The sequence below is a fragment of the Schistocerca serialis genome, chromosome 9 (assembly GCF_023864345.2).
Source record: "Schistocerca serialis cubense isolate TAMUIC-IGC-003099 chromosome 9, iqSchSeri2.2, whole genome shotgun sequence".
NCBI classification, from domain to species: Eukaryota; Metazoa; Arthropoda; class Insecta; order Orthoptera; family Acrididae; genus Schistocerca; species Schistocerca serialis.
This window is the reverse complement of record NC_064646.1, coordinates 261,266,703-261,293,017: the sequence shown is the minus strand read 5'-3', so window position 1 is coordinate 261,293,017 and position 26,315 is coordinate 261,266,703. Positions and strand designations below refer to the sequence as shown.

At 39.7% G+C, this 26,315-nt stretch overlaps 2 protein-coding genes across 3 annotated transcripts in view; one reads left to right on the top strand and one right to left on the bottom strand.

Annotated features, from left to right (window-relative positions):
• Window positions 1–13,555, bottom strand: part of LOC126418449 (general transcription factor IIE subunit 1) — a 71,769-nt gene extending 58,214 nt beyond the window's left edge. The window contains exons 1-2 of the mRNA XM_050085213.1: window positions 12,974–13,555; window positions 12,720–12,886 (exon numbers count right to left, since the gene is read on the bottom strand). Coding sequence (XP_049941170.1) covers window positions 12,720–12,886; window positions 12,974–13,097 — 291 coding nt within the window. The 5' untranslated portion in view covers window positions 13,098–13,555. The remainder of the gene's footprint in view (window positions 1–12,719; window positions 12,887–12,973) is intronic.
• Window positions 13,556–13,608: 53 nt separating this feature from the next.
• LOC126418451 (pre-mRNA-splicing factor ISY1 homolog) overlaps window positions 13,609–26,315 on the top strand; it is a 70,350-nt gene continuing 57,643 nt past the window's right edge. For both annotated transcript variants that reach the window (XR_007575848.1, XM_050085215.1), the window contains exons 1-3: window positions 13,609–13,752; window positions 13,875–13,897; window positions 14,061–14,224. Coding sequence is in view for 1 of the 2 variants with exons in the window: in XM_050085215.1 (XP_049941172.1) it covers window positions 13,750–13,752; window positions 13,875–13,897; window positions 14,061–14,224 (190 nt within the window). In the remaining variant the exon portion in view is untranslated. The remainder of the gene's footprint in view (window positions 13,753–13,874; window positions 13,898–14,060; window positions 14,225–26,315) is intronic.

Here is a 26,315-nt window from a genome sequence, read left to right as displayed (position 1 = left end):
GTTTTTGGCTGTGACTTCTTGGACACTCCATTGCCACCAGCCCTGCCCCCTGTTCCACTGCACAGATGCTTCTTTTGCCAGGATCATTTTATGTTCTCCTTCATTGTTTTGTCCTGTTGTTTCATTTCAGTCTGTTCTGGTGGCTTTTTGGTGCCTCCTCCCTTAGGTGCTGCACTTCTCTGAGATTGCTGCACCATCTCTTGTAAGGGGGGAGGAGTGTGGTATATGCAGGGCTGGGACCACACTTATGGATGTGCTTCGCAGGCCACATATGGCACCTGTTTTGCCTCCTCAGGAGGTAGTCTGTCATTAGAAGATTCGCTAGGCTGTTTGCTGCCAGACCTTCTGCAGCTGCTGGTCTGGAGGCACAAGCCATGCTGACACATGGTGAGTAGGTCACAGCAATTAGCACTGCAGTCACAGATATCTACTTTCACTTGCACGGTTTGTGTCCACATGCCTGTATTCCTCTGTTGCCACTCAGCTCATTGACAGCCAGTTCTGCTCTGGGCTCCAGATTGACAGTCAGCCGCCTCAAGCCTATGCTTCAGACAACAATGCCTGTTGCTGCCATTACCCATCAGACAGTGCCATCTCCTGCCTTTGCTGAGACCATCAAATGCTGGACGTCTGTCCTCCTCTCCCACAGTTGGACCTTCTGCTTGATGGCCCAAGAAGCTCATAGCATAGTGGTACAGCACTACTGACCATCCACTAGACGTCATCAAGATGGGCATTTCAGTTGTACTGAAGTGTGGACTGTCATCCTCAGAAGCTGTACCGAGTTTAGTTCAAGGTTAAAAAAAAAGAGAGATGTTACTGCAATGTGTGAATTCAATCTCTACCATCACATTGCTCAGCAAAGGATAATTCCTACCCAAAGAAGGCTTTCATTTTGTAAAAAATGTAAGAACAAGACGAGATCAGGTAATTAATGTTTCTCATGTGAATTAATTCAGTGTGTAAGATTTTTATTATCAGAGAGTGATGGTTCTGAAAAAGAGGTGGAACTTGCATTTGTAGACACATGAGGCTATCCTGACTGTTCTACAGCAGTCTTGCCATACGTTCCATCTATGCACACCACCCCCACCCCCTTTTTTTTATACTATGATTCACAATCATCTAACCTTTCTGTCAACTCAGAAAATTCAGCTCAATCAGCTTCTGTCTCAGTGGAGACGGATGTAATGGTCAAGTTGCAGCCCCCCCCCCACCCCCCCCCCCCCCTTTTTTTTTTTTTTTTAAAAAAAACCGTGGGAAAAAATTGTGAGTTGTGTTCAGATAGCTCACTTGATAGATCATTTGCCCACAAAAGCCAAAGGTTCCAGGTTCGAGTCCTTCTTTGGCACACAGTTTTAATGTGCCTGGAAGTTTCAAATCAGCACACACTCTGCTGCAATGTAAAAATTCATTCTGGAAACAATGCCCCACGGTGTGGCTAAGTCATGTCTTCACAATATCCTAGTAATATGCTAGTCTTGCAAGGCAAGCAGAAAAAAACTTCTGCGATTTTGGAAGGTTGGAGATGAGGTACTGGCAGAAGAAAAACTGTGAGGGTGGGTTGTTAATCATGTTTGGATAGCTCAGTTGTTAAACCACTTGCCTATGAAAAGCAAAAGCTCCAAGTTTAAGTTCCAGTTCAGCACACAGTTTTAATTTGCCTGGAAGAGAGAAATACTTTCTCTTTGTTTTAACATTTGGTACTCTCTGGTTTTGTTAGCAGCATCTGTAGGGCCAGAAAGTTATTGAATGCAGTCAGATACTAAATCTATGGCCCAGTTACAATTGTTATACTGATAATTTAAATTTTTCAGGGGATTTTTATTTGAAGCCTAATATTCTAGTAGTTCACTTGAGAAATATTATTATTGAACTTTATTGCTCAAGACTGGAGGCACCTGGAATAACATTTAACTGAATTCAAATCATCATTTTAAAGAGAGACAGAGTCACCTCAGTTCTAAAACTGTTACTCCAAATACTTACTCCTGTTTCTGTTAGTTTAGTTACTGATCACAGTCTTCTGCAAATATTTTGTGAAATATTAAGTAAACAAGGTATTTTCTGCAGTGGTATAAACATATCCTTCTCAGCATCATAATGTATCCAAATACTTTGAAAAGATGGCCAGTTTCTATCCAATACATATCTACAGATGGCCACACTTGCTTTACTACAGTGCTGACCCATCTAAGAAATAATTGCCAAAAATCTGTCAAAGCAGCAAAATAAAGTTTTGAACAAGTTTTTGTTGCTGAGTGTCACATCCCTCAACAGCCCTTAAGATATTAATTATTATGCAATAACAAATTCTGTGAACAAATGGCAATGGAAACACACCACACCGAATGAAGCATCATATTATTCTTTTCACTTTTTGTTACCTTTTCAAAATATTTAGATACACCATGATGCTGAGATAAATAAACTGAAGAGTTATGGAATATATCACTGCAGAAAATGCGTAGACACATTCAGGGTACCAGGTAGAAGGACTGGTGGCACGCATAAACACATTCAGAACACACAGGGACTGGTACAAAGGCGCGTGTGTTAACACGACCAGAGCAGTTAAAGAGTTAATATTTCAGAATTTATTTTTTTTTTTTTTTTTTTTTTGCAGAAAAGTATTTGGATTGAAGGAACCTGAGAAGAGTGGAAAGGATGTTGGGTAGGATTTCTCTCTTATTTGATTTGACACTCCTCCGGAAGTGGTGTTCCATTGCCAACCCAATCTCCACAACATCTTAGTCCAAAACAAATATAACACCTGCTGTAAGTAATGTTGTGCTAAATACAATGATCTTACTTCCAACCACAGAGAATGAAGTCAGTAAAACTGTTCAAAAACCAAAAGCCAGTAGGCTTAGATGAAGTACCAATGTGTGTACTGAAACAATGCATAGAGATTATACAAGGCCCCTTAACAAATATAATAAATGAATCCTTCACATCAGGGACATTTCCAGGGCAGTTAGAACAGGCAAGAGCTGCACCTTTGCTTAAGAAAGGTAATGCAGAATGTGAGTTAACAAGCATTGCACTCTCATTTAAATACGTGGCCGAAAGAGTCAGCCTACAGGAATTGTGAAACGAACTCTGTCATCTAGGACCGCATGCCACAAAGGGCGCAGATACACCACGAGATTGGGAAACTCACTATTGTCTATTAAGGACTAAGTGCTGTAGTGTGCGAGTAAGACAGACAAGAACCTACATCATAGGGAAACCCCATAGAAGCCATTTGTGGCCAAGGAGACATAGCAGTGTTAAATATGGCGGACCTAAGATTGGCCAATTTTGGGGAACAAATGCACAAAATATGAACACAATTTTCAAACTCCAGAAAAGAGCCAAACCAAAAACAGTAGTAGAGCTCATTGTAAATATCTGTTCAAAACACTGGGATTTTAACTGTTCTGTGTGAATACATTTACCAGTCAGTTGCACACATCAAAAATAGCATTGATAACTACTGCACAAACAGCTCTGCCAATGACCATGGAACAAAAGCTAGACTCAACTTACATTTACCAAGAAAAAATAAACATAAAATTCAAAACAGTATTTTCTACTAAGGAATAAAACTGCAGAATAAATTACCAAAAGAGATTAAAGGAATTGCAAAAATACACTTATTTAAAAAGGCAGCTAAAAATTACTGTTATGCAATACAATTTATACATTGAAGGATTACTTAGATAAAACAGAGCAGGGGTGTGGTAAAAAAATGTTATACAAATAAATAATAATCATGATTATAAAACATCCAACATTCCACATAACACCTTCACACTATTTTTTTTCCTTTTCTAGAAAACTTAACCCCATGCTACGCATAGCACAGTACTAACACATCTTCCTCCTTCTGAGCTCAACATCTCACTCATTATAGAGAGATGCTAACTCAGTTTTTCAGGATAGCAAATGGGAAGCTGTGGTACAGAAAATGGCCCAGACATCACCGGTGTGTGTGTGTGTGTGTGTGTTTTGTAAGTGAAGTGTTATGAAACAATGTCTGTATAGTGTGTGCAGTGACTGATAGTGAGATATGAGTGAACAGTGTGGCATTACATTATTTAATAAGTAATTTGTAAAAAAAAGAAAAAAAAAGAAAAAAGAAAGTATTGTATACCAGGAGTAAATGTAATGATTGTCTCTAACTAGAAGTATAAGTGTACAAATTAGCTTATTTTAAAATGGTCTAAACTTGTAAATACTTTGACATGTCCTATATCCTCGTAGAAAGAGATCTACAGATGAATAAAGTTACTAATAATACTACATTCCTATGTCACTCTCAATCCCAACCCCTTGTCACAGGGATTTTATCCCTGTGGAAGACTCAGGTGCAAGACCTGCCCAATTCACCCACCCACCATTTCCTAGTCCAGTCCTGTCACAGGCTTATCCTACACCATCAGAGGCTGGGCAACCTGTGAAAGCAATCATGTCATATACAAGCTCTGCTGCAATCATTGCACAGCTGTCCACTAGGATGAATGGCCACCACCAAACTGTGGCCAAGAGCAAATTAGCTCACCCTGTGGCATGACATGCAGCTGAACATAACACACCTGCTTTCAATGACTGTTTCAAAACCTGGGCAATCTGGATCCTCCTGTCCACCATCAGCTTTTCTGAACTGCACAGATGGGAGTTAGCCTTCTTACAACACATTCTCCACTCCTGAAATTATACTGGCCACACACACTCCACCCAAGAGTTTCCGCCACTTCTATCTTATCGTGTCTTCCGTGTTCACATCCCCTCACCCTCTTTGTGTGCTGTCCTCTGCCCATGCACTTGCCCATCTTTCCCCTTCCCTCTCCTCTCTTTATCCATTCCCCCCTCCGCCCCCTGCCTTTTGACACTGTGCCTGCTGACAGTCTTGTCCTTATCATGCCACCTTCCATGCCCTGCATGCTATGCCAGACAGTGTTCTACTCTTCCCTCACTCACACACCGCTATCCCTTTCCCTTCCTCATCCCCTCCAGACTGCTTCTTTTGTTAAACATGACAGCTGCATTCTGGCCCAAGTTTCCGGAGATGGAAGTCAAGTGTTTTCTGAGGAAGGCTCTGGCCAAAAGCTAAATGTGTAATAGTCTTTTGTTGTGCCCATCTGCAATTCAATGTGTCATCTTTACAGTGAGTAGCAATCTATCTCTTTTCCTTATATTGTTGATATTCCCACCTAGAGTTTCCCTTGTTTGACTCAGCCACAAATTCGGTATAGAATCTGATAGAGGTTCCATCAAATTCTGGAGCTTTGTTCAATTTTTGTGACTTCAGTTGTTTCTCATACTACTGACACTAATATCTGTTTCACTCAACTTTTCTGTGAAACTATAATTAAACTGGGCAATATCCCTGGGTTTTCCTATGTAAAGGGACATTTGACAATGGTGAAGAATGATTAGTCTATAAGCTAGAGCCATGATGGGAAACCAGAAGATCTGTCTACAGAAAAGTAAGTCAGCAGACAGTACATGTTCTCAACCTGAAGCGCCACTGCCCCAACACAAAAGTGAGCAATTACAAGTGAAGGAACTTGATCATATCATCTTCCATATTTCCAGCAGTAATTTTCTTCACATTGAGAACACAAGCCGCCACATACACCCTCACAGACAGTTCACTCCAAGTTGCCATCTATTGTCCAGATAATTATCATCTCTGTGCTTGCTGACAGTGCCAAATCCAACTGTCAGTCAGGATCTCAACTTCTCCCAATAGACATACTTGTTTCCGTTGTCTTTTTAACTTCCACACAACCCACTGCCAGATCTTATTTATAAATTACGTAATCTGTAATTTCACTATAGGGTCATTCCATGACAAGTGGACCAGGGTCCCGCACTCGACCACTTCAGAGTCTAATGAAATTTTGCAGGAAGTTCCACGATGTATTGGATGGATATGCCCAAAGTCTCAGCTACACATTTCCTTTGGTTTCACATCTACAGCCTCTCATAGATAGGGGTTCCAAGTTTGCACCACCTACAAGAATGCTTAAGTGACAACTTTCGGTAACTTTTATGAAAGGTTCTCTCAACTTAGGTACCCCTGCTTTTGTATATTTCAACAGCTTTTTATACTGAATAAGAATATGGTACTGATCAGCTTTTTAAATACATCTAATGACAGCTGTGTTTCTTTAAAAATGGCAAAAAATTCAGTAGTTTACTTGGAGAGCCTATTTTTAACCAGTCATAAATCATAATTTTATGGATAAATTCAGTGAAGAATTTTTAATATGACACTCAGAAATGTCTTCTTGTGTGTGTTTTCTTTTCTCTCTCTCTCTACAAGTGTAGTTGTATATATGTCAACTTCAAGCAATAAGCAGCAATAAAACAAAAAAAATTTTGAACTTCAAATGCACTACACAAATGAAATAATACTTTTCCACTTCAGAGTGAGTAAATTGCCAGTACTGTCTTGTTCAGATTGTGAGTAATTCCACTGTCTTCCAACTTATGTTGATGGCACATTTGTTGTTGTTGTTGTTGTTGTGGTCTTCAGTCCTGAGACTGGTTTGATGCAGCTCTCCATGCTACTCTATCCTGTGCAAGCTTCTTGATCTCCCAGTACCTACTGCAGCCTACATCCTTCTGAATCCGCTTAGTGTATTTATCTCTTGGTCTCCCTCTATGATTTTTACCCTCCACGCTGCCCTCCAGTACTAAATTGGTGATCCCTTGATGAATCAGAACGTGTCCTACCAACCGATCCCTTCTTCTGGTCAAGTTGTGCCACAAACTCCTCTTCTCCCCAATTCTATTCAATACCTCCTCATTAGTTATGTGATCCACCCATCTAATCTTCAGCATTCTTCTGTAGCACCACATTTCGAAAGCTTCTATTCTCTTCTTGCCTAAACTATTTATCGTCCATGTTTCACTTCCATACATGGCTACACTCCATACAAATACTTTCAGAAACGACTTCCTGACACTTAAAGCTATACTCGATGTTAACAAATTTCTCTTCTTCAGAAATGCTTTCCTTGCCATTGCCAGTCTATATTTTATATCCCCTCTACTTCGACTATCATCAGTTATTTTGCTCCCCATAATCAGTTATTTTGCTCCCCATATAGCAAAACTCCTTTACTACTTTAAGTGTCTCTTTCCTAATCTAATTCCCTCACCATCACCCCACTTAATTTGACTACATTCCATTATCCTCGTTTGTTTTTGATGATGTTCATCTTATACCATCCTTTCAAGACACTGTCCATTCCACTCAACTGCTCTTCCAAGTCCTTTGCTGTCCCTGACAGAATTACAATGTCATTGGCGAACCTCAAAGTTTTTATTTCTTCTCAGTGGATTTTAATACCTACTCTGAACTTTTCTTTTGTTTCCTTTACTGCTTGCTCAATATACAGATTGAATAGCATCGGGGGAGGCTACAACCCTGTCTCACTCCCTTCCCAACCACTGCTTCCCTTTCATGTCCCTTGACTCTTATAACTGCCATCTGGTTTCTGTACAAATTGTAAATAGCCTTTTGCTCCCTGTATTTTACCCCTGCCACCTTCAGAATTTGAAAGAGAGTATTCCAATCAACATTGTCAAAAGCTTTCTCTGAGTCTACAAATGCTTTCTTCTAAGATAAGTCGTAGGGCCAGTATTGCCCCACGTGTTCCAACATTTCTACGTAATCCAAACAGATCATCCCCGAGGTCGGCTTCTACCAGTTTTTCCATTCGTCTGTAAAGGATTCGCGTTAGTATTTTGCAGCTGTGACTTATTAAACTGATCGTTCGGTAATTTTCACATCTGTCAACACCTGCTTTCTTTAGGATTGGAATTATTATATTCTTCTTGAAGTCTGAGGGAATTTCGCCTGTCTCATACATCTTGCACACCAGATGGTAGAGTTTTGTCAGGACTGGCTCTCCCAAGGCTGTCAGTAGTTCTAATGGAATGTTGTCTACTCCGGGGCCTTGTTTCGACTTAGGTCTTCCAGTGCTCTGTCAAACTCTTCACGCAGTGTCATATCTCCCATTTCATCTTCATCTACATCCTCTTCCTTTTCCATAATATTGTCCTCATGAACATCGCCCCTGTATAGACCCTCTGTAAACTCTTTCCACAATTCTGCTTTCCCTACTTTGCTTAGAGCTGGGTTTCCATCTGAGCTCTTGATATTCATGTAAGTGGTTCTCTTTTCTCCAAAGGTCTCTAATTTTCCTGTAGGCCGTATCTATCTTACCCCTCGTGAGATAAGCCTCTACATCCTTACATTTGTCCTCTAGCCATCCCTGCTTAGCCATTTTGCACTTCCTGTCGATCTTATTTTTGAAACGTTTGTATTCCTTTTTGCCTGCTTCACTTACTGCATTTTTGTATTTTCTCCTTTCAGCAATTAAATTCAGTATCTCTTCTGTTATCCAAGGATTTCTACTAGCCCTCGTCTTTTTACCTACTTGATCCTCTGCTGCCTGCACTATTTCATTCCTCAAAGCTACCCATTTTTCTTCTACTGTATTTCTTTCCCCCGTTCCTGTCAATTGTTCCCTTATGCTCTCCCTGAAACTCTGTACAACCTCTGGTTCTTTCAGTTTATCCAGGTCCCATCTCTTTAAATTCCCACCTTTTTGCAGTTTCTTCAGTTTTAATCTACAGTTCATAACCAATAGATTGTGGTCAGAGTCCACATCTGCCCTTGTAATTGTCTTACAAATTAAAATCTGGTTCCTAAATCTCTGTCTTACCATTATATAATCTATATGAAACCTTCTCGTACCTCCAGGGTTCTTCCTTGTATACAACCTTCTTTCATGATTCTTGAACCAAGTGTTAGCTAGGATTAAGTTATGCTCTGTGCAAAATTCTACCAGGCGGCTTCCTCTTTCATTTCTTAGCCCCAATCCATATTCACCTACTACGTTTCCTTCTCTTCCTTTTCCAACTCTCGAATTCCAGTCACCCATGACTATTAAATTTTCGTCTCCCTTCACTACCTGAATAATTTCTTTTATCTCATCATGCATTTCATCAATTTCTTCATCATCTCCAGAGCTAGTTGGCATATAAACTTGTACTACTGTAGTAGGCGTGGGCTTCGTGTCTATCTTGGCCACAATAATGCATTCATTATGCTGTTTGTAGTAGCTTACCTGCACTCCTATTTTTTTATTCATTATTAAACCTACTCCTGCATTACCCATATTTGTATTTGTAACCCTGTATTCACCTGACCAAAAGTCTTGTTCCTCCTGCCACCGAACTTCACTAATTCCCACTATATCTAACTTTAACCTATCCATTTTCCTTTTTAAATTTTCTAACCAACCTGCCCGATTAAGGGACCTGACATTCCATGCTCCGATCCGTAGAACTCCAGTTTTCTTTCTCCTGTTAGCGACGTCCTCTTGAGTAGTCCCCACCCGGAGATCTGAATGGGGGACTATTTTACCTCCAGAATATTTTACCCGAGAGGACGCCATCATCATTTAATCATACAGTAAAGCTGCATGCCCTCGGGAAAAATTACGGCTGTAGTTTCCCCTTGCTTTCAGCCGTTCGCAGTACCAGCACAGCAAGGCCGTTTTGGTTAGTGTTACAAGGCCAGGTCAATCAACCATCCAGACTGTTGCCCATGCTACTATTGACAAGGCTGCTGCCCCTCTTCAGGAACCACATGTTTGTCTGACCTCTCAACAGATACCCCTCCATTGTGGTGGCACCTATGGTACTGCTATCTGTATTGTTGAGGCACGCAAGCCTCCCCACCAACGGCAAGGTCCATGGTTCATGGGGGGTTTCAAATATGTGTCACTATGGAAACCATCCATTATCTTTAGTAGACAGCCAGTGAAAGAAATGGGCAGGACCATGAGGGTGCACAAAGCTACAATGAATCTTTTTGTTCTAATGAAGGTTCATATACATTTTCCATTCGCCAAGCAGTGTCATACATACAACCAACATATTACCTGGATTGTAGCATTGTAATTAGAATTTCTTTATCTGCTTCAAATACATTAACTGTGAATGCTGCAGCATTGCTGGAAAAGCTACATGCTCTGAACTTGTTTAAACCGGTGAATTTTCTCTTGCACTATCAATTTTGTGGCCTTTGGCAAACCTTATTTTGTGATTAAACTGACTAATTCAATTTCTGTGTAACATAAAAAGTAACGATGCTGGAAATTTTGTCATATCAGAACTTTAACAGATCAATAAGTGTCAATATTTCGTTGTCTGAAAGCCTCTCCAAACTAGCATGAGCTGCCAGTCTTTTAACTGTTCCTCCAATTCCATCACAAAGAGATTTTCCATGGATGGTTCCAAAGAATCATTCAGCAGAGGTAACAAAATCCTTTCCATGCACAAATACTGATAAAATTCTTTAAATTCTTGAGTTGCACAGTACATCCATCACTAAAGTATCAAATATCCTTGAATTCTCCTATTGTTATCTTTAATATTTTAATCAGCCTCATTTTTAAAGGCATGAGCTGCAGCAGTATCATGACAAAGGCAGTCATTCATAGACACTGATATTCTGTAGTTATTTACTACCAAAATAAACAACAGAGGGATCTATTGTGGCTTAGCTGTTCTCCCAATGAAACCCCTAACAGCATTCTGAAACAGAAATAAACAGTTCTCAGCAAAACCTATCAAAATAATCACTTAACCACCATCAAGATTTTCTTTTGGTCGTCTCAGATATGAACTTTGGTGTTCTGAAATGGTTGCTTGTCAGAAAATGAATGTTTGGAACCAGTTCCTCTGCAAACTCTTCTGAAGTGGCATGATACATCTCTAGTGTATCTCTGTCAGCATGAAACCACTGTATTCTATCATTTCTTCTGGGTCATATTCTTTGAAAACATCTATCAAATAAGCTTCCAGCTCAGGTTTTTCAGGACACTGGTCACAGCACTGCTGCATGCAGTCGTTTGATTGCAAAGAGCACACAGTTTTCTTGATAAGTTCCTTGTCATCATCATCCTTGATAGATATTGCAGTCAACGTCAGTTTGGCATTTTGATGTATTGCACAGATACAAACTGATGGTGTGCCAGCACCACCACCATAATACATCATTTTCCCCTGAATTCACAAAATTTTGAAAGATCCCATTCTTTGCCATGTTGCTTACTATAGGAGATGAACATTTCTGTAAAGTTACACAGTTTATTCTTATGGATTTTCTGACCATAAACTCTTACTGCTGTGTAATCATTTTTGCCTGGGCACAGCTGAGAAAATTCATTATTTTCAAAGAATCCAAGGACTTTGTGTTTATATGAATGTGTGGTGTCTGTTTCTTTGAGAGAACAGACACCATGCATATCCCACAGCTGTTGAACACTATATGTAAATGGGAGGGGGATCACTGCTTTCAGCTGCAACAGGACATTAAAGCGGAATCAGTGGCAATGAGTAAACATGTGTACCGAACCGGGATTCAAACCCGACATCTCTTGCTTACTAGGCAGGTGCGGTAACCACTGTGCCATCCGGGACACAAGTGTTATCACAACTGCAGGGACTATCTCAGTACGCCTCATGGCCAATCCACATTCCCACTGAGTGCCACCTATCCTGTTCATTATACTCCCGTTCGCAACTTAAAGATTCCCACAGGAGATTGGACTGATTCTGCTTAATATCCTACTACAGCTGAAAGTAGTGATCCTCCTTTCATTTACATATAGTGTTTAACATCTGTGGGATCTGTATGACGTCATTCTTTCGAAGGAACAGACACCATGTGTTCATATAATTAATAAGCCTTGCTGGGCAAAGGATCCACTTTCTCCAGTGTGAATGCACAAAAGACGTACGACCTCCTGTGGGCATCTTTAAGTAGCAAATGGGGGTATAATGGACAGGGACTGCGGATAGGTGGCTCTCAGTGGGAGCGTGGACCGGCCATGAGGCGTACCAAGATAGTCTGTGCAGTTGCGATAACACTCGAGAATGTTCCTCTGTTATCTACTAATTCAAACAAAAAGTGAAAAAATGGCATTGTCAGGCATCCTACTCTGTATTAGTGTCTTAATTTCACTTAAAATCAGTTCATAGACTTTTGGTGAATAAAGAAAAATCAGGAGTGTTGTTCATTCAGTCACAGTTTCCATCAATATTTGGAGGAGCATAACACTTAATAGCAACGTGAAAGATTAAGGAACCAGTAATCCTATATTTATGACAAAAGAAAAATCTCCCAGACAGTCTCTTTCTTAGTTTTGTCTGTCCAGGCACCTTAAGTGAAAGCTCGCAACATTCTGCACATGCAGTGCAGAATGTTATGGATCAAATGTGATGACAGAGAATTTATGTATGCTGTATGTCATTCAAGATATGCACACATTACCTTAAATGTAATACAGCAATGAACATCCTGAAAGACTTAAGCAAACACGATAAATTTCACATGAGGCTGTACCGTGGTTCGGATAACTAAACATGGATGAACATTATCAAAACAGTATTTTTCAAATGACTGCCCACAAGAACTTCATTTTACTACTACATGTTTCTTTTTTTGTACATTGATAGTTCGTCTAAATAATATATTAATAACATGTATAACAAAAATAGGGCATTTTAATCATTACATCTACTAGAAAATGGACTGAAATAAAAATATGGTTTCTTTACAAGTTATTGCTGTGCATTGTTTCAGGCCAGACTACAAAGTCCATAAGTTTTCGGAGTGTATAATGTGAAGTTGACGCACTGACCTTATAATTTATGAAATAGTAGTTTACTTTCTGCGCTTTTCCGTCTAATCCCGTTTCCATTTTCAAGCGAACCTGAATGAACTTGTCATTTCGCAGTATTGCTATTCGTGCTCGTAACATCTTTCTTTCAAATTTCAGCAGCTCGCATATGTCATCTTCCTTCATACCTAAATAGATAAAATAAAGGGTCAAAATTCGAGACAACATTAGGGTGTACGTTTTAGAAAGTAGATATAAGAATTAGTTAAACTTACAAGGATTTCTGACAAGTAAATCAATGATCAAGGCATCTTCTATTGTATAAAAACCTCTAACAACTTTTCTTGCCAGCTTCTTCAGACTATCTGGTACCTCTGTTACTAAGCGTTCTTCTCCCATTATAGGTACCACAAGCACTCTTTAACACTTTTCCTTTCAAGAAACTGACTTTGCGTCACATATCTCCGGAAACTGAAATCATTTCAATTTTGAACGTCGGGTCAATCTGTTTTTGATTTCATTTTTGTATATGGCATTGTTATACGACAGATTTTTCTTAAACCAAGCCAACTTTCTACACTCCTGAAGGTATTAAGCAAGGGCTCAAAACGTCGCACACGACGAGCTCTGTTAACACAGATTAAACTGTCCCGAAAACGAGAGACTCAAAGCACAAACTGATCACTCTGTAGTCACCGCTGTTCTGCATTACTCTGTCTTCTCTCATGTATTGTAAACAAATCCGTACGTACACACAACAAACACTGTTTACGTACTACAACCACAAATTGACACCCCTCCCACGTAACTACTAACGCCGCATCTGAGCGACTGGCCCAAGCTGCCACTTTCACGTTGCTCTGTGCGTTTCCATTATCAAGTGTGATCTCTGTCGCTGTTGTTCTTTGATGATGTATTGTACTCGTGTGTTTTCGGTGATACACATTGGAAGTGTTGTTGATATCGGGACTGAATGTTTTACTATTGTTTTAGCGGAATTGTATGACAGACATTGAAACCTGTGCAATAGACTCTATATTACATAATAATCATGGTAAGTAAACATATCCTGTAACAGTGGGTGAGAAATTTAACATCGCGATACCCTAAAAATAAACAGTATATGGCAAAATTTGAATTGAAAATCAGTTTTTACCACTATTTTTCGTTTTTCAGGCGCGGAATGCGGAGAAGGCCATGTAAGTAGAGATAGATGTATTTATTGAAATTAATAGTGAACGTTATTCATTAATGTAACTCCGGCAACACTAGTTAAGGCCTATGACCTACAGTTCTTACATGTAAAATTTTTGTACTGTATTTTTAACTTAATTTACTAATATATCATTCGTTGTAATATAGGACGACGCTGGCTCGGTGGCGGGCAGCTCACGTCAACGACATGGGAAAGGAAAAGGAACGCCGACCATACCTAGCGTCAGAATGTCACGATTTAGCCAAGGCAGAAAAGTGGCGGTTGCAGATAATTAGAGAAATTGCCAAGAAGGTTGCTCAAATACAGAACGGTAGGCAGCTGATTTTTGCTTCTGTACTGTAATATGAACCGAAGTTTACATAGATACTTTCAAAACTTCCGTTGTAATTCACCTTTTGTCTGTATAGTACAGTATATTTAAGTGCCACTGAATCAGTTACAGACTTATTGGCTGTTGGATATTTTGCGCTGTAATAAAACCTCATAGGCCTAAGAATTTTCTACTGACCAAATCATAGTTACCCATGAACATCATATCAAGCTCACGAGTTTTTGTTATATTTTCGCAATTGTTCCTTCTTTTTTAAATCGATATTTGTGTATGAATACACACACAGTATACATTTTGTGTACTTATTTGTTTTAGCTGCTTTATGTGGAAAATTTCCACCTATGTCTAGCTGTAAGCACAACAACCGATGTTCATTTTGCACCAGTATTATTGTGGTGTCATCATCCAGAAGTTACACATGTGCAATCAATTTGCTTCCAGACGTATGACGGTTGTTTGTCCAGAACCTGGTAACAGAAACTGCTCTTTGACCTTCCTTATATTCATTAGGTCACCACTGCTGCCACTGGCCATCATTGTGACCATGAAATGAACCAAAATTAATAGCTAGTTGGATAATTCACTGTGCTGTGGCAAATCTGTCATTGGAAATCCTTGTTGTTTTCCTCTTGGCACCACCCAGCATTTAGTAGTAGTAGTGTCTTTGACTAATGGATTTGAACCCAACCAGGGCGGCTTAAACTTTGAATACAAATGATCAGCAATGGCAGCTGATCTCTGGTAAAAGGAGCCACCTGTGCTTTGCCTCAGCCTTACCAAAGAGGGCTCAGGAGGGATGGAGGTTCAGGACACCCTCTTGCCGTTGAGGTTGGAAACTGTTCCCTAAAAGGCAGAAGAATCAGCAGTGAACAACAGCATGAGAATGCAGAAGGCAATGAAAAACACTGAGTTAAAGATGTTATGTATATCCAGAGGACACGCGACTTGTAATTTGAAAAGTGTCATTATGATCTCCATTAGCAATAGGTTCTGTTTTAGCCCCCCATTTGTACCACCAAGACCAGACTGTCAAAGTGCAGGTGACCATGAAAAAGTGATTGAATAAAAAACAAAAGGGTAAAATTCTGTGAGTTTGAGTGGGGTGGTTGTTGTTGAAAGACTGAATCCAATGAGAAAGCTAGAAAATCTGAAAAAGAGAATTAAAAAGGCTGAGTCTAGATGTACTAGCGTTCAGTGAAGTGAAGTGTAAAGAAGAAAAAGTTTCTGGTCAGACAGAGTATCCTTCTGTTAAAGATTATATCATCAGTTCCAGCCTTCTGGACTGTGTACTTAAGGAAGCACAACAGATAATCTTATAAGTAGGGCCTCAGGAGTCCCAACTAAGTACAGCACAGAACACTCCACACCTGCTGACCTGCTGCTATTAGGAGCAGAGAAAAAAAGAACATGTGATGACAACTCTGCCGCAGCATATGCCTAGTAGAGGATCCAGCCAGGCTACCAAAGTTATTTTGGCTCCCTGTCCCAGTGACTCTGGCAGCAGCTCCAGTGACCTATTGGACACGCAAGGGACCACAATTTGGTTTCTGTAGGGTGCTCTATACATGCTACCAAGATACATCTAGAAGCAACTTTGCTGCAGATGCATGACTTCTGGGTGAGGTCTGCGTGTAAATATGGTCCCAGAGTGGACACAGGAAATTTCTGCTTGCCAGCAGTAACCATGAGCAGCTATCTGACGATGTTGAGCAGTTGTCTCAAAGAAATTGTCTGGGGTTTACACAATCTGATTTAGCAGATTAATAGTAGTAGTAATAGCGATACCAATAGTAGTATAATCCTTGACTCCTATTAAGAGGTTGCTTCTTTGATGTACAGTCTTGTTGAGTGGCCAAGTATCCTTCTTTTAGTGTCTTCCACAGCAGTTTGTTGAGCATATCTGTAACAGTGCTATGAAAGACAGCTCAGCTCTTCTGTTTAATAAGGATAGCAGGTCATGTGAGCAACCACTTTTTAATATTAAAATTTTTGTAATGGCCTTTAAGTAATCTTTAGTGTGACATAACTTCAGTTAGATCAGGCAGTTGTTACATCTAAAACTAGTGAATAGAAACTCATAATTGTTTTATGTTATGCATGAAATTAGCAACTCATCACAAAAGCAGAGTCAAACATTAAATGATCCTCATTTGTAATACAAAGTCAGAAGTCTTTGGATACATATTGCTGTTGATAAGTTGATCAAACATGTTTCTGACACACTAGTTCGTCTGAATGACAATCAGTAATGTTCAGATTGAGCTCTTGAGCAGGCTATTCCAGTAAATCCATTGATCTTCTTCAAACTGCAAAGCAGCAACATTACAGTACTAATGCAGAAAATCGTAGATTCACAATTGTTCACATGTGCCACCTGTAGTATTTTGTAATAATCAAGCACCTGGATTCAGATAAATATAGTTTTCCATGCTTCAACCAGGCTACGCATGTGAAACCCCCCCGACACATACACCCCTAAGAGTTGCGATGCGGTATGTCATTCACCATGATATACCAGTCTATAAAGTTGTTTTTGAGTGTTGTGTTGATCAGTGCTGTGATTGTTTGCAACATTCTAAATAATGTAATGCATTCTTTCTTTGGATCATTGGTGCCTGACTGATCATTTCTTGACCAACATAAGTCCAACTAGTGTCTAGAATGGGTAAAGTGATAGCCAGGACGTTTTCTCCCCTATGGCAAATAGGTTGACACAGTGCATCACATCAGTTACATCATGGGGGGGGGGGGGGGGGGGGTAGTAGTTATGGGCAGCCAGTGTGCACCAACCTTGAAATTATTGGTTGTCGTTAATGCACATACATACATACATACATACATACATTAATACTTGTTCCATAGATCATGAATGGAACATTTCTTAATAATGTGGCATGTGTCACTTTCACTTAAGTTTTGTTTACACAACTACTTCATATTTAAAATTTTATCGATTGAATAAATGGAGCTGTCATTCGTGTGTGTGTGTGTGTGTGTGTGTGTGTGTGTGTGTGTGTGTGTGTGTTTGCATGATTCCATGTGAAAGCACTGAATGAAAATAGGCATAATAGGCTAATTTACTAATATGTTTGTCACTAAAATTTGCAATAACCCTAATAGCATAAGTAGCTGAACCTAACTGTTTCAGCAGTTCATCTATGTGTTTCTTCCAATTCAATTTCTCATCAGTGCACACACCCAGAAATTTTGAATTTTCTGCCTTAGCAACAGACTTCTATTCATAGTCTGGTATCTATCAATGCTGTTATACCATTTGCCGTACTGAATTGAAGGGGCGAGAATGATATAATCCAAAACCACAAAATGTAAATTTTTCAGGAGAACATTTTAAAACTTTGAATAAATCCGTAAATCATATTTCAGTTTTTATGGGTGTCCAACAAAAGTAGCTTATTTCTCCAATGTGTTAATATACATGTATGCAGAGTTATGTTGTGAACTAAGTTAAACAAGAGTAATAAAAAATATTTTATCCTGAGTGACATAACGTTGGGCTTTGGTCTTTCTCATACTAAATGAATTCAAGGTTTACAAAAATTTGATAATCAACATACAACATAGCTTACAATGATAGTGACTACAATATTTCAAATAATGTAGCCAATATGTATCACCTCTTATGTTGTTTTCATCGCTTTCTTCCATTGTTTCACTCTAACACCTGAAGTATCCCTTTGAAACAGGGGAAATAGAACTTTCAGCAATTAAGGCCTAAGTCAACAATAATTGTGTGTGTGTGTGTGTGTGTGTGTGTGTGTGTGTGTGTGAGACCGCAGTTTCAGGCAACTGAAACCTAGACTTTCTAATTAATCACTCCCTGCGTCAATCTCCCGTATTTTTGCCTGCTATTTCCCACACCTTACCAGTGCTACACAATCTTACATTTCATCATACAAACCCCTCCCCATCGCCCACTCTTTCTCCGTTCTATCCCAGTTTGCACCCACTATAAATCCACCTCAACCATCACATCTGCCGTTCCCTGTCTTCACACTTATCCACCCTTGGACCTGCTACCCACTGTAATATATATTCTTTTATTATTCTCCACTCTGATCCTTGTGACTTCTCGCGAATTTTACTGAGTTTTCGCCTTTCACTATCGTCAACTCCATCAGATTTCATCTTGTTTCTCCCTCTGCATCCGTTTCATCCTTCTCATGATTTTTCCCAAATATTTGGATGTATTTTTGTGAAATTTATCAGATGCAGTTCTATGGTTTTTTTTTACATGATTTTTCACATTTTCCCACCACCATGGATCCTTGCTCCTTCCATCTCTGTCAGTACAGAAAAATGTCGTTATTCCTAGCTAGAGCCTAGTCCCACATACTGTTTCTGCATTGTTGCTCTGCTCATGGAATCCCCCCAAAATGGCCTTAGCATCAAATTACCCATCTCTGGTTGCCACCCCTCCTTCTACAATGACCTGCACCTGTTCAGATTCTGCCAATTCTCAGCCCTCACCAACATAGTCCTGCAAAACCATATCAACCAAGCCCAAACCTCCTTACCTTCTCTCCATCCACAAAATTCTCCTGCTCTACAATCCCAATTTGCTGGAACACATAACACACTGAAACTCTTGCCCTGCAGGAACTTGAGCAACATGCCCACCACCATCTCAAACAGCTTTCCATCCTGCTCACTTCCAATTCCCACCTTGGAGTACCACTGTCCACACCCTCTACAACAACCTCCAGACCTCCCCCACACCCCCTCACAGCTGAAAAAACCCATCTCACAGACCTACTACTTAGCCCACCCTCCAAAACTCCCTCCCACCACCACACAGAATCCAGAACCTAAGCAGACCTGTAACACAGTCATGAACCTTTCCTCCAGAAGCCTTGCCCCACAGCCATATTCTCTCCTTTTCCCAGTCCCTACAATGGAAACACTTTTTCGCCACCAACCCTACTAATCACACTCAACCAAAGACCAATATTGAACCCTGTCAACCAAAGACCAATATTGAACCCTGCCTAATTCAGTTCACTCCCCCAACCAACCGTGATTCACCCCCACTGCCTCCAAATCACCCCCTGTTAACTTTCCAGAATTTCTTAACCTCAAACCTTGCCTCAGCATCATTCCCAAAATCCCTCAACATTCAAACTAACCTTACATCTGCAGAAAGAACTGCAGTCCACCATCTAAAAACTGATCTCGACCTTATAATCCTACCTGCAGACAAAGGCTCCACCACTGTTGTTTTGAACTATAAGGATTACCTGGCAGGAGGACTGCACCAGCTGTCAGATATATCCAACTACAAACCTTGCCACAGCGACTCCATTCCAGAAATCCAGCAGAATCTCCAGTCGCTACTCAAATCCTCAGGCCCATCCCAGAACATCTCCCCAGAGTCCATCTCTCTACTTACCCCTACCACTCCCGCACTCTTCTACATAAACCTAACCACTCAGGATGCCCCATTGTGGCTGGTTACTGTGCCCCCACTGAGAGAATCTGCTCTCATAGATCAACACCTTCAACCTATTACGTGGAACCTACCCTCCTATATAAAAGATACCAGCCATTTCCTCCACTGACTCTCCACAGTTCCTGTCCCTTTACCGCACACTGCCCTGCTCATTATTATTGATGCCATCTATGTTTACACTAACTTTCCTAATGCCCACAGCCTTACCGCTAATTGAACACTACCTTTCTGAACACCTGACAGATTCCAAATCAACAACATCCTCACTAGTCACCATGACCAACTATATCCTCACCCACAATTACTTCTCCTTTGAATGGATTATCTACAAAAGAATCCACAGTATGGCTATGGGTACCTGCATGGCACTATCCTATGCCACCCTATTCATGGGCCATCTAGAGGAATCCTTCCTAAAAACCCAGAGTCCTAAACCCCTCTCCTGGTTCACATACATTGATGACATATTTGCATTCTGGATCGATGATGAGGACACCCTAGCCACATTCCTCCAGAACCTCAACAACTTCTCCTCCATTTGTCTCACCTGGTCCTACTCAACCCAACAAGCCACGTTCCTAGATGTTGACCTCCACCTCAATGATGGGTACATCAGTACCTCCGTCAATATCAAACCTACTAACCACCAGCCACCCGTTCCATACCAAGAAATCCCACTATATAGCCTAGCCACCCGTTGTTGTCGCATCTGCAGTGACGAGCGGTTCCTCTTGAAATATACCGACAGTCTCACTGAAGCCTTCACAGACCATAATTATCCTCCCAACCTTGTACAAAAACAAATCTCCCGTGCCTTATCTTTCCAGTCCACCACCTCACAAAGTAGCTTCGTCCAGCCATGAAGGAGCTTCCCCTTCGTAACTCAGTGCCACCCAGGACTGGAGCAACTGAATTACATTCTGCGCCAGGGTTTCGACTACCTTTCATCGTGTCCTGAAATTATAAATGTCTTGCCCACTATCCTTCCCACCCCTCCCACAGTATTATTCCACCATCCACCGAACCTACACAATATACTCGCCCAGCCTTACACAACCCCTGCTCCCAACCCTGTACCTCATGGCTCATACCCCCACAATAGACCTAGATGCAAGACCTGTCCCACACATCCTCCCACTACCACCTACTCCAGTCCGGTCACAAACATCACCTATCCCATCAAAGGCAGGGCTAACTGTAAGACCAGACGTGATCTACAAGCTACGCTTAAACCACTGTGCTGCATTCTATGTGGGCATGACAACCAACAAGCTGTCTGTCTGCATTAATGGCCCCCTACAAACTGTGGCCAAGAAACAAGTGGGCCACACTCTTTCCGAACATGCTGCCAAACATTACATCCTTCATTTCAACAACTGCCTCAGAACTTATGCCATATGGATCCTTCCCACCAACACCAGCTTTTCTGAATTTTGCAGGTGGGGACTCTCCCTGGAATACATCCTACGTTCTCGTAACCCTCCTTGCCTCAACCTTCGCCCGTCTGTTCTTGACGAAGCCCAAAAGCTTTATTTATTTGTGACAGTCTTTTTGTTGTGCCTATCTGTAACTCAACATCTCCGCTATATGGTCATTGGCAACTTACCTTTTCATAATATTGTTACATTCCATCCTGGATTTTCCATTGTTTGATACTTCAGTGTATTATTTACGAACTTGAACTGCTTCTGATGAAATTTTCCTTGGTGGATTCCCTTTTTTTCCTGGAAAAAAAGAAAAAGACTAAAAGTAATTTTATAGGTAGATGCTCAGGACAGAGAAATTTAGTGAATTTATATTTGAATATGATACTTAAAGAAAAACACTGGATAAATAAGCAGAATAAAACAAAATTATGGTTTTTATGGTGAGCAACATTGATTTAATCTTTAAATACCTCTTCTGTCCTTTGGAGAAGTGGAGTGTCCATCATGTAATTGTTTTGTAGGTTCTTAAGACGTTCTGAAGCTTATGCACACTTAAAAATGCTTCTCTGCATACCAAAATATTACAGCCATTAACCTTAACCTGGTACAAAAAAGCAACCATTCGCTGCGAATTGCACTTTTCTTTTTCTTTGGGTAACTAAAAAAGTAAAATATATTGATCAAAGTAATAATATGTTATTTATAAAATACATAAAATAAAAAATTAAATTCAGATTTTTCATTGATCATAGTTATCTCCTTTGCACTTGTTTCATCTTAATATTGCACAGAAGGTAATTATTTTGGCAATTGAAATCACCCATATCCCAAAAAGAATGGAATATCTGATCTACACATTCATGAATTTTGCTCCAACATTTGTTTTTACATTTACATCCAAGACCACAAATTTTAGCTCCAATAGTTCATCCTCTTTTATCCAATATGTACTCTGTGCCAGAATTTCTACAACATTTACATTTTTCTATTTTCCAGTTGCACATATTTTTTTTCTTTTTTTTTCTGCCTTTAGGTTCTTTTACATTCGTCAGCATCCTAAGCCAAACAAAGTATTCAGAATGAGGCAGACCAAAGCCACTTCAACGCATATAACATACTGTAATATATTATACAAATAGCCTTATAATATCAAAATTATTACCAATAATGCAGTAATTAATAGGAGAAGTATAATTTGTTCATGATTCACACACAAGTATTTTAATTAGTGAGTATATAATAGTTATAATTACACAATATTATTTTACTCTGATACAGTCCTAAGTCTCGACATTTTAAATGTTTAAAAAAGTAAGCATTTTTGACTTACCATGTCATTTTCTGATGAATTTTCATCAGAGGGACAATAATTGCTTCCACTGGACGAATAATCTTCTTCAGAACTGGCCATTTCTGTCTAGGTATCTTCATTTTTGGTTACGCATGGAAATAACCTCTTCTTTGCAAGCACCATTTTGCTGTGGCTTTGTGTTGTGTCACACACAAAAAAGACTACTTTCTCACTATGTAAGAACAACAAGTGTGGACTGCTTTGCCATCTAGTGAGTGAAACTTACAATATTTTCGCAATAGCTTCCTCTGTTGAATAGAAGTTGAACGAACACAAAAAATGTATTTTGAGAAAAATATGGCTTTGGACTATATCATTCTCACCCCTTCAGTTGTATATACTGTGTTTTCTCAAAATTTAGCGAGACTTCATTTGCAGAGAACCACGTACTAATTTTCTAAAAGGCATTATGTGCAAATTTCCTCAGCTGGTTCTTGTTTGTTGGGTGTGATTACTATACTTGTGTCAACAGCAAAAAGAACTGGCTTAGCATCTCCATGAATATAGATTGGCAAGTCATTAATATATATTAAGAACAATAAGGGACCCAAGACTGAACCCTGCGGGGCACCATTCTTGATACCTTCCCAGATAGAGGACTCTCCTGATTTTTGCAGACCATCTGTACTGTTAATTTTAAACCTTCTGCATTCTTCCAGTTAAATATGAATCAAACCATTTGTGTACTGTCCCACTCATACCACGATACTTAAGCTTATCTAGAAGAATTTCATGATACACACAATCAAAAGCTTTTGAGAGATCACAAAATATCCCATTGGGTGATGTTCAGTTATTCAATCCATTTAATATTTGATCAATGAAAGCATTTTATGTTGAAAAGCTTTTCTGAAAACCAAATTGACATTTTGTTAGTACTTCATTTTGACAAATATGTGATGTTACTCATGAGCACATTACAATACATGTTGCAGCAATGGACTGGTTTGTAATATAGTAGGACATCTGTTTGAAGGGTGACAATTCGTTTGTGAGTTAGCGAAACCAACACTTTCAATACAGTGACAAGAAGCTTGATTAGCTTTACCTAGAATTCAGAAGGCTTATGGTAATCACAGCTCACATTAGTTTGCATTGTCATTAAGGCTACACAGCAAGCTGCCCCCCAAGAGCTGTCAGGGGCATTTTCTGTGGTGTTTCAGAAGGTATTAATTTCATTTTTTGCAGTGTGTAGCTGGAGTCGGCCCAAACAAATACTGGTCATCAAGTCTTGTGCAATACTCAGTGCTGCTTTGCTTCCTGTTACAAACAAATTCATTTTTAAGAGTGGAATTTTAAGTTCTCATATGATAGAGCAGTCCCAAATTAGTCTAGTGTAATACTCATTTCATCGATTTGTATTATCAGGGACAATAACATACAAAGAATAACTGGTAATCCAGTCGCAACAGCACTATCCTGGCCTGTGCCGTCTGCACCAGTCACTGCTGAAGTACTCATTATTCTTCGTGTTTTATTGTCCTTGATAATACATATTGAGAAAACAAATATTGCACTAGTCTAATTTGAGGCTGCTGTATCGAATGGGCACTTAAAATCCTGCTTTAAAAATTATTTTAGTTTGTAACAGTAAACATTCTGATGGTTTCCATTGACAGGGGCATTGTATGAAAGATGGTTATGAGCAGTATTTGTTTGGGCTGACGTCAGCTACATGTTACAAAAATGTAGATTGACTGTTGCGAGTAATGAGTATAGCTGGCGGGGGCACTGCAAATGTAGTCTGTGGACAGTAAGCTCGAAATGTGGGTCTCACAAGGAGCGTGCCAGAGATAAGTCCCTGCAGTCACACTGTCCCTTGTATCCTTGATGGCTCATTTGGATAGAGCATCTGCCATGTAAGTAGGAGATTTCGCGTTCGAGTCCTGGTCAGGACACACATTTTCAACTGTCCCCGTTGGTATTTATCAACACCTGTAAGCAGCAAATGGTCTGGATTTCATTGCAATTTCATTCTACAAGAGCTGCAAGATCACCAATGGTATCTGTTCTTTCGGACATGTCCGAAAGAACAGATACCATGTTCATATAGATAAGGTTTACCGGCCAATGATCTTCTTCAGTGCGGATGCACTCACTTTGCTCAAACTCTTACGGGAATCGGTAGGTTGAATGTCACAAATAATGAGTATAGTGGGCAGGTGCACTACAAATGTAGTGTGTGGACAGTAAGTTGGAAATGTGGGTTTCACTGGGAGCATGCCAGACATAAGTCCCTGCAGTTGCACTATCTTCTGTGGCTTCGATGGCTCAGTCAGATAGAGCATCTGCCATGTAAGCAGGAGATTCCGGGTTCGAGTCCTGGTCAGGGCACACATTTTCAACTGTCCTCGTTGATATTTATCAACACCAGTTATCAGCTAATGGTCTGGATTTCATTGTAATTTCATTCTTTGAGAGCTGCAAGAACACCAATGGTGTCTGTTCTTTTGGACATGTCCGAAAGGGTAGGTACCATCTTCATATATTCTAGAATAGTTTCTCACCTTAGCAACAATAATATCCTCAGCAACTCACAGTTTGGGTCTCAGAAGGTTTGCTCTAATGATAATGCCATTTACATGATCACTCACCAGATTTTACAAGCACTGAATAATAAAATAGTGCTGAGACATATATCTGATTGAGGAGAAATCAAGCATGGTGTGTTGCCTAAGGCACTGTCTTAGATCCACAATTGTTCCTCATAATTATGTGTAATCGATCTTCCATCGGATTTACAACAAATAGAATTAGTTCATTTTGCAGTTGACACTAGTATTGTAACCAATCCAAGCATACATACAGAAACAAAAGAAATGACAAACAAAGTTCCTGAAAGTGTTACTGGCTAGTTTTCTGTGAATGGTCCCATCCTCAATTTAAAAAGACACAGCATATTCAGTTTGCACATCTAGGGGTGTTACATCAGTGATAAATGTAACAAATGGCAAGTAAATAATAAATAGGATGAAAACTTAAAATTTTTGTGTGTCGATTCTGATGAGAATTTAAACTGGGAAAATGTCATTTTGGAACTTCTAAAACAACTTAGTTCAGCCACATTTGTACTTAGAATCGTAGCACATCTTGGGGAGAAACAAATCAGTAAGTTGACACATTTTGCATATACTTTCATTCAATAATATTGTATGGAATGATGTTCTCATCTTTAAGAAAGAGAGTCTTCATTGTGCAAAAACGTTCTGTAAGGATTGTAATTGGTGCTCACCCACAATCATCTTGTAGACAGCTGTTTAAGGAGTTGGGCATTCTGACTATTGCTTCACAGTATATTTATTCCCTCTTGAAGTTCATTGTAAATTATTCATTGCATTTCAAAAGGAACAATGATGTACACAATTACAAAACTAGAAGTAAAAATGACAGTTGTTACTGTGTGTTAGCACAGAAAGTGGTTCACAAATGCTGCAACAAAAATTTTTGATCACTTACTCAGTGATATAAATTTTCTGGCAGGTGGAAAAGCAAAATTTGAAAACATACTGAGAAAATTTCTCCTTTACAGTTCATTCTATTCTGTTGAAGAATTTCAATTACTGTAACATGTAAAAGGTGGTGGGCGGTACTTACTAACTTGCAGAATCTGCGTAACCCTAGAACTGTTCAGAATGTAATCATATGTACAAAGTAATTTGCAGTGTGAATGTAAAATGACTCATTCTGCATAATTACGATACATTGATGAACAAGATCCATGGGACATGAAACTAATTAGCCATAGTTCCATTTGAAAAAGCGAAGTTGATGCTGACAGTGTTATGAAAAGGATAGATTGCTACTCACCATATAGTGCAGATGCTG